Raw genomic sequence first — 13,209 nt, forward strand, 5'->3', positions numbered from 1 at the left:
ATGACAATATAAGAGATTGAAAGTAATAAACTCTTATTCACAAAGCTTTAATGGTTACAAAAACTCTCTCAGTGATTTATATTGTATCACTAAGAGCTGCTAGGGTTCTTAACAATGTACTCGATAACTCAACTCTTATAGAGTAACCCTAATCTGTGTTTATATAGACACAGTTACAAAATCAATCTCTGATTTGATATCCTATAAATCATCTATGTATTCTATCAATCAAAGATTGCTCCAGTTTTCTGTTTAGTTTCCATAGTCAGCAAATCACTCCTCCGCTTCTATCCTTCCTTGAAGTATATCCGCTTCTGAGCTCTTTCCACGTGTAAACTCTGACGAGTCTTGACTATGTAAACTCTGATCGGACTTTATCAAACTCTGGTCAGACTTTACTAAACTCTGATCAGCTTCCAGCTTAAACTCTGATGATTCCTGTTCTAAAACAAACTTTAAGAACATTAGTAATCATCAATTATATCTAACAACCAACTTCTCAGTTTCTTCAACTTGAGACTTTCCCTTGTCCTTGACAGTATCCTCTAGAGATGCAACTAGAGCCACAGATGAATGCCCTTTCTTTTGGCTTTTCTCAATTTCTTCATCTTGCTCCATTTCAAGCTCATAAGTCTTTAAGGTTCCATACAGTCTCTCTCGAGTGTAGTCTTTAAATTCTTGTGTATTTCTGAGAGAAACTGTCATGGGTTTCCATTCTTTGGGAAGAGCTCTTAAGAATTTCAAGTTTGAATCCTTAACTTGATATACTCTTCCAAAGAGCTTTAGACCATTTAACAGTTTTTGAAATCTGTTAAATGTATCACTCAAACTTTCACCAGCCTTGAAATGGAATGACTCATATTGTTGAATCAGAAGCTGCATTTTGTTCTCTCTTACTTGCTCATTCCCTTCACAGATGGTCCTGATGGTGTCCCAAACTTCTTTGGCACTTGTGCAGCTGATAACACTATCAATCATTTCTTGATCCAAACCATTGAACAGAAGATTCATGGTTTTCTTGTCCTTGTGCACTTCTTCAGTATCTTCTTGAGAATATTCATGGATAGGTTTTGGAATCATCTTACCTACCATGTCTTCACCATCAGCTCCCATACTTGTGCAGACCTTCATGGGGACATGAGGTCCTTTTTCAATGCAGTTCACATAGCTTTCATCAATGGACAACAGATGCAGATGCATTCTCACTTTCCAGTGAAAATAGTTGTCTTTGTCAAGAACAGGAATCTTCACTCCAGCATCCTTCTTTCCCATCTTTCTCTAGCAGTGTTGATCTTTTTCCCTGTTTGTTGGGAACCTGGCTCAGATACCAATTGTTATTTTACACCAACTATAAGAAAGATTGTAGAAGGGGGGGTTGAATACAATCTTTTACAAATTAAAAGATTCAAGGAACAATACACTTAATCACAGTAAAACAGAAAACACCAAGTATTTAAAAATACGGGTAGATTGAATGATCCACCCGTGAGATTTTATATAGAAGAATCTGTGGATTGATTACAATTCGCACAGCTGCTGGTTCATCACTCAAACAAGTTCTAACTCCCAGATTTTTCTCTCAAGTAATTTGAACAAGTTCAACTGATGCTTCTAACTTGGTTATATACTCCAAGTTTTACAAGGCTTTTAGCTAGATTACAAAATGCACTCTAATCTAAAAACAATGCTGCACAACTTTGTCTTATGCATGCTTTCCGAGATGTCTTCGTCTTTGACCATCATCTTGATTTGATCCAGATTGCACTGCATGAGATAAGTATGTTTCTGCTTCTTCTTTATTTTCATAATTAGGCTTCCATGTCTATTTTAGTGTAATTCGATCCATGTGATTTGTCAGACTTAAGCTCTAGTCACTTTCACTGCTCTTTGCTTCATCAGTTGAAAGTTCTGGTTGCTTTCAACTGCTCTTGACTTTATCAGTTGAATGCTAGGCTCATCAGTTGAATGAATTACAAACTCCATCAGTTGAATGCTGTTCCAGTCTCATCAGTTGAATTCCTCAGCATCATCAGTTGAATACTTTGTCTTCAGTTGAATGCTTGATTTTCATCAGTTGAAACATCATCCAGTCTTCATCAGTTGAACAGTTACATCTTATCAGTTGAATATCCTTCACTTAGATAAAATTACATGGCATTGGATATTTACAATTAGCCATCCTATTCTACCCATCCGTTGATAATTCCCAAAGATAAGAAATATAACAATTACAACTGAAATTTGATAAAGATTCTAAGTAAGGCATGTTACAAAATGTTTATGTTATCATCAAAAATTATTGATTCCTAACATTAAATATGTTCACGTTTAAAATATGTGATAAATATTATGTGTCTTATAATAAGTACCATAAAGAATATATTGGAACCATTTTTTATTACATGTCCTTTTTTAAAACATAATATATCAGTATTTTTTACTTGTATTCACATTTAAAATTTAAACATATTATACCTTTTTCCAGTAATATTCTCAATTGTTATCGTTCAAACTGATTTATTAACGTGTGCATCAAATGTGAAATCAAAAAGATGTATTCTAAACAATAACCATAAATGAAATTTACCATACAAAGCGATCTCCGTGTGAAATATGTTACATAATTAAGACACATAATATTGCCGCGACCCACACCTGCAATAATAAAACTATTTTTATTTAATCATAATCAAAATCCAAAGTGCAGCCAATTCCTATTCCAATAGCAAATGCGAGTGATATTTTTTATATCAAACAAAAATTACATCCAAACTATGATATAACTCGGAAATAATATGTTTTCCCATAAAATTCTTTAACAACATACAAAACTGTCTGAAATACATGCAACACGTATCAATATAAAAAGGATTAAAATATTACACATTACCACTTTAAAAGCGATATGATGAAATACATCACTTGTTAGAAGCATGCTTTACATCAATATAGAACAAAAATATTATCTAAAAAAAAAAAATTTGTTAAGTTAATTATGTCATAAAGCTATCTCAAGCCATTTGCGAAAGAAAAATACAATTTCGAATCAGCAATTTGTCAAAATTATAATCCAAATTTCTAACTAACTCCAACATCAATGATGATTATTATGTGAATAGCTATGGACAATATTTTGATTACGTGCTCTTCATTTTATGCATGCAATGTACAGTTTTTTAATTTCAAACAAATTTGATTTCTTATAATTCTAAGTTTTTACTCAAATATTATTTTTATTAATCATTAACTATAATCTATTTTTAAATAAATATTAAACATCACAAATTAATTTAAATCTAACCAATGAAAGATATATCAATAATAATATTTGGTTATCTAAATTACGAACAATAAACATTGTTGCTCCATACCTAGATCAGTAATATTCACTTATCGAAATTTCAACAACACATATAATCACGGGTGGAGTAAAATTTAGAAGAAATTGTTTAAAATTTGGATTTTTCAATCACTACTATATTTGCTCTTACCAAACAGACATGATAGATTCATAATTGTAGGAAATGGCTACCAAAAGCTACTCTGATAATTAACACTTACGTTTTTTATTTCTTTCTAACGCTCACATTTATATTTTAATTGGACAAATGAATAAACTTTGGCTATAAATTATAAATCCCTATTTCATATTTTAGAATATTTGAAAATTACATTCAAAAAAAATTTAGAATTACATTCAAGTCGCACTTTTAGTGTGAATTTTCATGAAAATAATATAAAAGGAGGAAGTGTGCCGTTTAGGTGACCTTAAAATAAGTGCTTATTGCTTAAAGTAAAAAAGTGAAGTAGAAGTTAGAACCAACTTAAGACTTATAATTGTGAAAAGTGTTTGGGAAATAAGTAGAAATCGTGAGACAAAAGCTAGTAATCGTAGCTTTTTTTAAGTACTTCTTGTTTTCTTACAGAAACGGTACCAAAAATTGCTATTAACTTATAATTCAGAAGGAGGACTTATAAGCCCGTGCTAAACACCCACTATATAAAACCACGGAGGAAGTAACTTTTTATTGGTGCATGCTGGAGAATGTACCTCTTAAAAACATGCACCATCAGACATTTATTGGGCTGTTAATTCATGGTTGACTTCCATTACAATTACAGGGGCTGAATCAGAGAAAATGATACGAACTAAATTACAATATCTACATACAGCGGACAGTTCCTGCAACACTTTCCACAGGTATCACAAATGACAAACCACACTTGAGCACATTAGTACCTTTACTGAGCATTACGTAGCGAGCATTAAGTAAAAACACTCGATTTTATCTATGTATGGAAGGAGACTTATTTCCAAAACTATCTGTATAACCTACTGATGTATACACACTGGGAAGCGTGGCTTCTAAAAAAATAGGGGCCAACTTAAAAACCATAAATGAACTACTGAAGAAGCACTTAATGAACTACAGTAATACGTAATAGTACAAACTGAAGATTTAAAGCTATGTATAAACTGAAAAATAAAATACAGAGAACACAACAGCATCAGATTTCCTGGCACTTCTTCCAAAAGCATCATGACATACCGTCCTTCTCTACTCATCAAAGGCATTGATGTACACAAACTTGACAGGCATCTTCATTGACTTATGCCACAACGTTATAGTAACTAAATCTAATCACAAAAGACAAACACGCTGCATTAAATGAATATGAACACGTCGTTTACTTCTCTTAAAGCGTTCAATTACACCCATTTATCTCGAACATAACATGACTATACATTTAATTACTCAACCCTTTACATTTCACACATTTGTATAAAAGATTGTTAAAATTGCGACATTAGTAATGTAGCAAATACAGTAAATTGTAGGGAAATTTTTCAAAACCTCTTTAAACACAACAATAGCAGTTTAACCGGTACTTGCTCCAAAATCATTATCAATATTAATTCTAAGACCAAGTGGACTGTAACTCAACTAACAGCCACGTAAAGCTGCCATTTGTGAAGACGCACTCAGACAGGAAAAAACCAACAGCCTTCAAGGACTGGGCTTCAACTTTGTACACGCTCATCTCAATATATGAACATGTCGTTCAATTCTAATAAAGCGTTCAATTACACTCATCTATCTCAAACAAAACACGCCTATACTGAAATTATTCAACATATTATACATTATACCAAAAACAACATTCAAATTATAAGTTGATATGATTATGTAACACAAGACACTAAGCTGAAGGCAAATTGTAGAAAACCTCTTTAAATACAACGTTATCAGTTACAGAGGTACTTCCTCCCTCAGTATCATCAATAAAGATCCTAAGACCAGCTGGACTGGTAACTCGACTAACAGCCACGTAAAGCTGCCCATGAGTGAAAACAGGCTCGGGCAAATACAAACCAACAGACTCCAAAGACTGGCCTTGAGCTTTGTTAATGGTTATGACATAACACACTTGTAAAGGCATCTGTTTACGAATTAGCTTGAAAGGAAGCTTAGAATCGGTTGGACAACAGTTAATTCGAGGAATGTAGTGCCTTGTACCAACGTAAGAACCAGATATGACCTCGCATTCTACACAATGTTTCAGACATTTGGTAATAATCATGCGAGTCCCGTTACATAGACAATTGTCTGATTCAGATTACGCATGAGCATTACAATCACACCCTCTTTAAATTTCAACTCATGAAGTGGTAAACCAGGAGTATGAAGCGAGTTAAGGTACTCAGCAGGGAAACTTAAACTTAAATCACTATCAGTCCCAGCAAACTCTTCAGCAGAATCTACACTGAAATATGAATATAACTTACCAGGGAGCTTATCAACAATAAGAGCATTCAAATACGTGACTGTCTTATTCAACGGAGTTAAAATTGCACGTTCACGAAGGTACCCAGCATCTTTGAATTTAGATTCAAATTGCGGATATATAGCTGAAAACATCTTCTCTAAAGAATTTGATCCATTAAAATCACATAGATCAGATGGAAGAACGACCTCATATTCATTTTTAGGGTTTGATACTCCACCAGGTGATTTGTAACGGCCGTCACCAACTGCAAGAACCAACTCAACAAACGCTTTCATTGTCTCCTTCTCTTCATCCGATATAGGACGGTTCAATCGCATGTTTTGATCTAGTGTAAAAACAGTACATATAGACCAAATCCTAGACCGAGTTATAGAAGAAGAAACAATATCTGCACGAGAACCCAATGAGATAACGGGTAATATTTGACGGAAATCACCACCTAGAATAACAGTGATACCACCAAACGGCAAGTGAAAATTCTTTGGATCTACAGATTTCATAATGTCACGTAAAGTGCGGTCCACACATTCAAAAGCATAACGATGCTGCATGGGAGCTTCATCCCATATTATCAGCTTCGTCTCCTTGATCAACTCAGCAAGATCTGAATTGTGTGAAATGTTGCAAATAGAGTAGTCGTCAAGCAATATTGGAATTTTAAAACGGGAATGAGCAGTTCTACCACCAGGAAGCAATGTGGCAGCTATTCCCGAAGAAGCAACAGGAAAAACAATCTGGCCTTCAGATCTCAACCTGGAAATCAACGTTCTCCATAAATAAGTCTTCCCACACCCCCCACTACCATAAATGAAAAAAGTTTTCCCTTCATTATTTTTAATGGACTCCATAACAGCAGTGTAAATTGATATTTGTTGTTCGTTGCATGAAGCCAGAAGTCCTTCGTATTCTGCATTCATAACATTACGATCATAACTCCTCTCATCCAATACCAGATTATCTGAAGATGAATTTATAAAGGCAATGTTGGATAATCCTGTAGTGATTTGCCAATAGACTTCAAAATCTTGTTTACCTCTGCAACATATATCATTACATTACATCACCGAACAGGAAATTGTACAAATAATATAAAAAATATGCATTACCAGCAAGGGCATAATTTATAATATCGTCCTCCAATAATATGAGATTATGATTCCCAGAAAGCTTGCGCTGATTGAATACGATATCATCAGTCATATGTTGTAAATTCAATTCCCACAGCTGCTTCACGTCAGATACTTGACAGTTCACAATAACATGAACAAACAATTCCCGTATCTGGGGAGCAAACCCAGACTTTGAAGCCTCCTTCAACACCTCATGCCACTCATCATCATCATTAAGAAAGCCACTGCGTTTGCATGCCTCCTGAAATGTTGAATAAAGAACACCATCAACCATCCTCAAGCATTCAAAAGATTTAGGTCCAGGAACACGAGACAACAATAGTCGTAGGTACCATATCTCACCAGAACCATGGTGAGTATACGTGAGACGACCTATTTGTTGTCCTTTCTTACGCACAGACCATATATGATCTGAATCGTTCCACACATACTGCATAGGAATCTGGTCATATGTATACTGGTTAGCAGTGCAATCAGTAGAGTTAAGTAAAAAAAAGCCTCCAACTTAGAAAGCCTATATTTCTCCCTCCCAGCAACATTTTTTAAAGATTCTGAAGGTTTAAAAACACAATTTTTTTGACCTGGTAGATGGTATGGTAGACGCTCAACTGATATTGAACGATGATGTATGTCAAAACCAAAAGTCCTATATGATGCCTCAGCACCACAAATATAGCGACCATCAAAAAAAGCTTGAATTTCATCAACAGCTTCAGAATCAGAACCGGTCAACAATTTCTTACGACCAGTAATCTCAACAGTTGCATTGTCAGGGCCTTTCAAGCAGTACTTGAATAAGTATTTAACACTGCGAGCATGACAACATATCTCTATATTGATGTGGCACTGGTATTTAACCAATAAGAATCGATTGTAAGGAACAACCCATTGGTTGTCTAAAGTGGCTTTGCGCACATTTACTGTTATCCCAGTGTTGCGCCTCTGATAAATAGGATATCCAGATTCATCAAAATTTGTCTTGGAACAATACCTAAAATCATTCAGAAATAAAATCAATAATGTGATGTACTGCAATTACAAAAAATCCTAGCTATTTAAATCAAATATAAAGAGACATACATACTTCTTTGGAAAACGGCGAGAACACTTGTAGTTCCTCATACATGGAGATTTTGGAAAATCATGACCACATGGACCATGAATCATAAATTCCCTAACAGCAGCGTAGCCCTCTGGATCAATCAGGGGATCAGGCAGCTCAGCACTGACATATTTGTCAACATCAGATTTAAGATTGATTTTGGATGCAGCATCAAGCCAGATCAACATATGCACATGTGGAAGCCCACGCTTTTGAAATTCAACTACGTACATCACTATTATTCAAATGAAACCAATTTTTATTAGCATACCAAACAATCCAACTGTTGTTAACAACAAATTAATAATAATAAATTGCTACCCACCTGATGTACACTCGCCAAAGATTTTGTTCTTCTTTATATCATCTAAGAGCTGAGATAGTTTCAACTTGAACACACGAGCAACTATATCAGGATTATCAACTGGAGTCCCAAAAGGTATCAGTTTCATCATTTCAAGAATTTCAGGCCACATGGGATTTGTTGTCATGGTCAGAAATATATCTGGATGACCAATATGGCGACAAACAACAAGCGCATCCTGAAAGTTTTGTTGCATGTATCTTGTCGAACCAACATAACCAGCAGGAAGTATAAAACTCTTACCAATCTTTGATGCATCACTATCACCAGCCCTTATAGAATCACAAATGTGACTATAAAGGTCATTGCGCAGAGTTGTCTGATGAGTCCTAAACCACCAGAGACGTGCTTGCTCAACAATAGAGAATGAATCAACAATATACTGCTGAAACAAACGACCACCTAGTCGAGGAGTCATGCCTGCACAAAAAAATTCAGTTTGGTATCAATTCACAGATGTCATAAAACATATCCTGATGCAATGTCTCACTAAAGACTGTGGATGTTATATATAACGAACTATAATATTGCACGACCAATAACGTTCACGACATCAGAGTAAGCAATAAATCAATTTTACCCATCTTAACATCTTTCCTCATAGCATGAACAAACATCAACTGTAAAAATAAAATCAAAAATATAATGGGCATGGTTCATTTCCAATATAACAAATTCATACCTTCATTGAGACAGACTTGTAGACGATAACGGTAGTAATCCATAAGAGTTAATTTATGCCGCTTCCGAGACCTAGAACCAGGTATATTCTCATAGCACATATCCTTATGAAAACCATCTTCTCCAGCAGGAAAAAGTATAGGATACTGCAGGGACATTAGTTTGGGGTGAATATTAGTAATGCGCCCAAGATCGGATATTTTATGATCAACTACAAAATCACGATTCTCCTCTATTTCTTCTTCATTACCAACCATTATGCCAGCCAGTTCATTCGAGGGACCAATGTTGTTCTCACGACCACTTGCAGAACGACAAAGCTTTAGGAAAATATGCAGGTCTACAATTTCCGTATCATCGTACCGCTCGCGAGCCGTACGAAACTCCTTCACCAAACAATTAGTCTCATCCAACATAGCAACCAATCCAGCTACAATTTCCTCTGAAATCTTGCTGGATTCACCAACATCGACCCAACGCATGCGGTTCGAGACTTCATTAATAGTATCATAAATGTATAGTTGACAGAATTTAGGAGGCTTCCCATCTTGAGGTACCAAGGAACCGAAAAGGTGGTGGTTCTGGCCATTCAATCGATAAACATACGGAGATTGTCCGTTATTAATCGAATTGTCAACATAACCACCAGTTGACGTGAAAGCAAACATGCTATTGTAAACCCTAGAACATTGCTGGAAGATAGGTCCTTTCTTGGGATCATTGTACAGCTGCCACAAGTAGGATGGTGTTTTGGGACATGGTTCGAGTTTTATCTTTCCATCACCACAACATAAATTGAATTTTGGAATCCCATGGATTGAGTTCTTGTTGACACGCTCCTCCTTCCACATTACAGCATGACATTTCTGACATCGAGCTGTTGGAGGACCCAGGGACGCATAAGACTTTGGAACTGAAAATTATTAAGTTCAATTAAGCGCCAGACTTGAGGATGCTAATTAAGTAAGAACAATGTCTAGCTCAAATACAAACCTTGTGCAAAGTTCTTATCGTAACGGGATTTCAGATCTTGACAATGTTGAGAATATTCGTCATCAGATTCTAAATACCAAATGAAAAAATGTATAGATAACAATACAACAGTTGTGTCAATAATGTTGCATAATCAATGAATGAAATAACTGCTTAATATTAAAAACATACCATCATCACTAAAAAAAAATTCATCATTATAATCATGACCTAGTATTGTCGAATTCTCTGCAAAAAAGTAATCACATAAACGGGAGGATACATTTTACAGGACTAAGCGAAGCAGTCACATACACAAAAAACTAACCAATGTCTTCATATCCAACAACATTATGAGGTGGCAGCTCAGAAATAGCAGGACCAAAATTCAGCTTCTTCTTGATTTCATCAACAACAAAAGTCCCTTTCCGTTTCAGGGTTTTCAACCTAACCCTATCTGCACAACATAATTTTTATCATCAATCATACACCAAGTTAAAAGCAGTAGAGAAAAAAAAAATACAAATCTACACTAATTTCTGAACCTGTTCTGAGCCCAGACAATATGTCACTAAGAGGAACATCATCATCAAAATCAACCACATTTTCAAGGTTAATAGTAAGAGGGCGCAAAGCACGACGATCCTTGTTACAACGACGTACTGTTTGACAGGTGAAAATGGAAATTAGGTCACAAGAACATAACACAAAAACATATATAACGTAACAAATAAAACGGTGAACATATCAGCTTCATTCACCTTTCGAGCGAAACTGACCATTCTCATCAGTGACGACATTAGGTGCCTGCAAAGTAGCTTTAAGCCGAGAACCACCCAAGTACTCCTAAACACACATGGACGAAAAGTTAAAATATGCAGGTACATGCCACAAAACAACATAGTGAAGGAGAATAACCGATGAAGACCTGTTCTCTTGACAAACACGAATAGTTTGATATATGAGAAAGAGGAGTCCTAGGAGGTCTACTGACATCGGTATAGTGACCACAACCACCAGCAAGACCAGTGCGGTCAACTTTTAAAACAGGAACAACTGCACAGACATGTTTGTTTAGAACTCAGATTTGATACTGCAAGCTTATAAAACTGAAGATGTAGTTTACACAAAAAAAAATTAGCAAGATCTGATAAAAAAGAGTTTAAACACCTTTACTTGATGATCCATTAAACGATCTATCGGACGGCAACACAGAAGAAAGAGAGGAGAATTTTTCCCGGCTGCGATCAAGCAAATAACGATCCACACTAAAAGATTTCTTTGGCCGTGGAGTCAGCAGAGGAAAAAAAATAGGAGGCATGGACATAATCAGTTCATAGAATACATGTGGATTACATATGAAGAATCTGTGTAAGAAAAAAACCTGATCCATTCAATCGGAAGCTATCCAATGAAGAGATTTGGTGTGGATAAATAGAGAGTTCCTGCAGATGAAAGAGGGAGAAAAAGTTTTGGGGGGAAACTGATATCTTCAGCGATAAGCTTGGAGTGCAGATATTTGAAAAACAAAAAGCAGGCGCCAGCACACAATGTGGCCGGCTGAACAGGTTAAAGAAAAGGTGAAAAAACTGGAAAAGGTGGCAGTGGCACATAACTGTAATTCAGAGGCTGAAGAAGGGCAGTGCATGTAAAAAGCCAGCGTTTTTGGATGCAGAACATATCTATTTATAGATATGCAACCAAAAGTTGATTTTGAAGCAATCTACCTGCATACAAAATCTCACCAGAGAATCTACACTACTGTCCTAATGATCTTACAAAAGAGCACGCCTACATTAAATAGATAATCCTTAGAGGAGATTCATCTAGTCCCGTGCCAAAAGACCCCACATAAGTAGTCCTAAATTTTGTCATCCTTATATATGATACAAAAATAGGTGAAGAGGAATCTTATCACTTTTTCTTGAATCTAAAAACTTGTTTAATAACCTCTTTCAGAGTCTGGCACCCCAATAGTTTCATCTTGCTTGAATTTTCTGGAGCTGACTAAGAATCTGATTGAGTCTTTACAGCTGATGTGTGCAGGGTTGACAAAGTCTTTGAGAGAAATTTCTCAGCTGAACTAGGGAACCACGGATTTTAAATCCAAGCTCGGCCACTCTGATAACTCTCTTCTCAATATGGGGTACCTATTACGCGTAAAAAAAAATGCTTCATAGCACGATATCATAAATTTGGTGTGAAGTAGCACACTCTGTAACACACTATGCTTACAAGGATTACAATTCTGCTACTTGCTCTAGCTCATTTTTTACCACACCTGATTCTTATAAGAAAATTAGGTTGACTGTTGGGCCTCAGCCCACTGAGAGGAGAAAAGCCCAAGAAATCCTTCCCAAATTAGAGACCTATAGATAGTAGAAAGAAAGACTAACCCAAGGGTTGGAATATTTACAATGTAAAGGACTAATATATGTAGGGAACTCTATAACTCTCGACATGTGGCGCTCGAAGGAGGGGCCTCTACAATTTTGAAACGAGAATCATCACTTCAACTGCAACATGGTCAGAGAAGAAGAAGAACGGAGAAGAAGCTTAGGATCTTCTCCTAAAACGAAGCTGATAAAGACCAACAGCTCACCGGAGATCCAGCTAATGATGCAAATATATGGATATATGCAAGTCTGTCAAGAACATCATACATATTAATGAAGTAACTCGCATCAACAAGGCATTTCACTTTGCACTTGTGAGTAGAAAAGACTTAAATTTATCACAATGTAAAATGGAAGCCAATCTACCAACCGAGCAGTCTAAAATTATTGCCAATGATTAATATCCTTATAGATTAATAAGAACATTTAAGAATAAAAGGGATACACTAATAAATACCAGGAACATTTTTCATCCTTCTTTCCTTTTGCTAATAGGTATAGCATTAAATCCCGTGGACACATGATAAGTCAGTGGATTCTAATCTAGACATACTGTAAAAACATATATCTACTGACTGTATCATAGTCAAAGTCTTCTTATAAACCAATTATAAAATTTTGAAATCTATTTTCTGACAACTGGAAGTATAAATTAATGCATAAATATCAATTCAAACACAAAGATCTTTTTTTTTATCTTTCATCAAACGTGTACACTGCAATAAACATTTGATTACAAAGAGCATATATACAATAAATCTGTAAATGTATTGA

General features: G+C 35.5%; 2 protein-coding genes across 3 annotated transcripts; both read right to left on the bottom strand.

Moving 5' to 3' along the window:
* Positions 1-4,564: 4,564 nt before the first annotated feature.
* On the bottom strand, positions 4,565-6,707 carry LOC135152916 (uncharacterized). The gene has a single exon (XM_064094149.1). The coding sequence runs from the start codon at positions 6,705-6,707 to the stop codon at positions 5,580-5,582; it is 1,128 nt and encodes a 375-aa protein (XP_063950219.1). The 3' UTR covers positions 4,565-5,579.
* A 176-nt stretch (positions 6,708-6,883) lies between these two features.
* LOC108201242 (uncharacterized) lies at positions 6,884-12,982 on the bottom strand. Of its 2 annotated transcripts, XM_064094148.1 has the most exons (12): positions 11,424-12,982; positions 11,210-11,318; positions 10,968-11,095; positions 10,801-10,885; positions 10,585-10,701; positions 10,368-10,496; positions 10,232-10,288; positions 10,061-10,129; positions 9,069-9,980; positions 8,348-8,806; positions 8,005-8,257; positions 6,884-7,911 (listed from the first exon to the last, which is right to left on the bottom strand). In XM_064094148.1, exons 1-12 carry the CDS (start codon positions 11,430-11,432, stop codon positions 7,293-7,295), a joined length of 2,946 nt encoding a protein of 981 aa, XP_063950218.1. In that variant the 5' UTR covers positions 11,433-12,982; the 3' UTR covers positions 6,884-7,292. The 2 variants fall into 2 exon arrangements, with proteins under 2 accessions (XP_063950218.1, XP_063950217.1); XM_064094147.1 differs by having other exon boundaries at positions 11,210-12,982.
* Between the last annotated feature and the right edge of the window lie 227 nt (positions 12,983-13,209).

Source organism: Daucus carota, chromosome 5, assembly GCF_001625215.2.
Source record: "Daucus carota subsp. sativus chromosome 5, DH1 v3.0, whole genome shotgun sequence".
NCBI lineage: Eukaryota > Viridiplantae > Streptophyta > Magnoliopsida > Apiales > Apiaceae > Daucus > Daucus carota.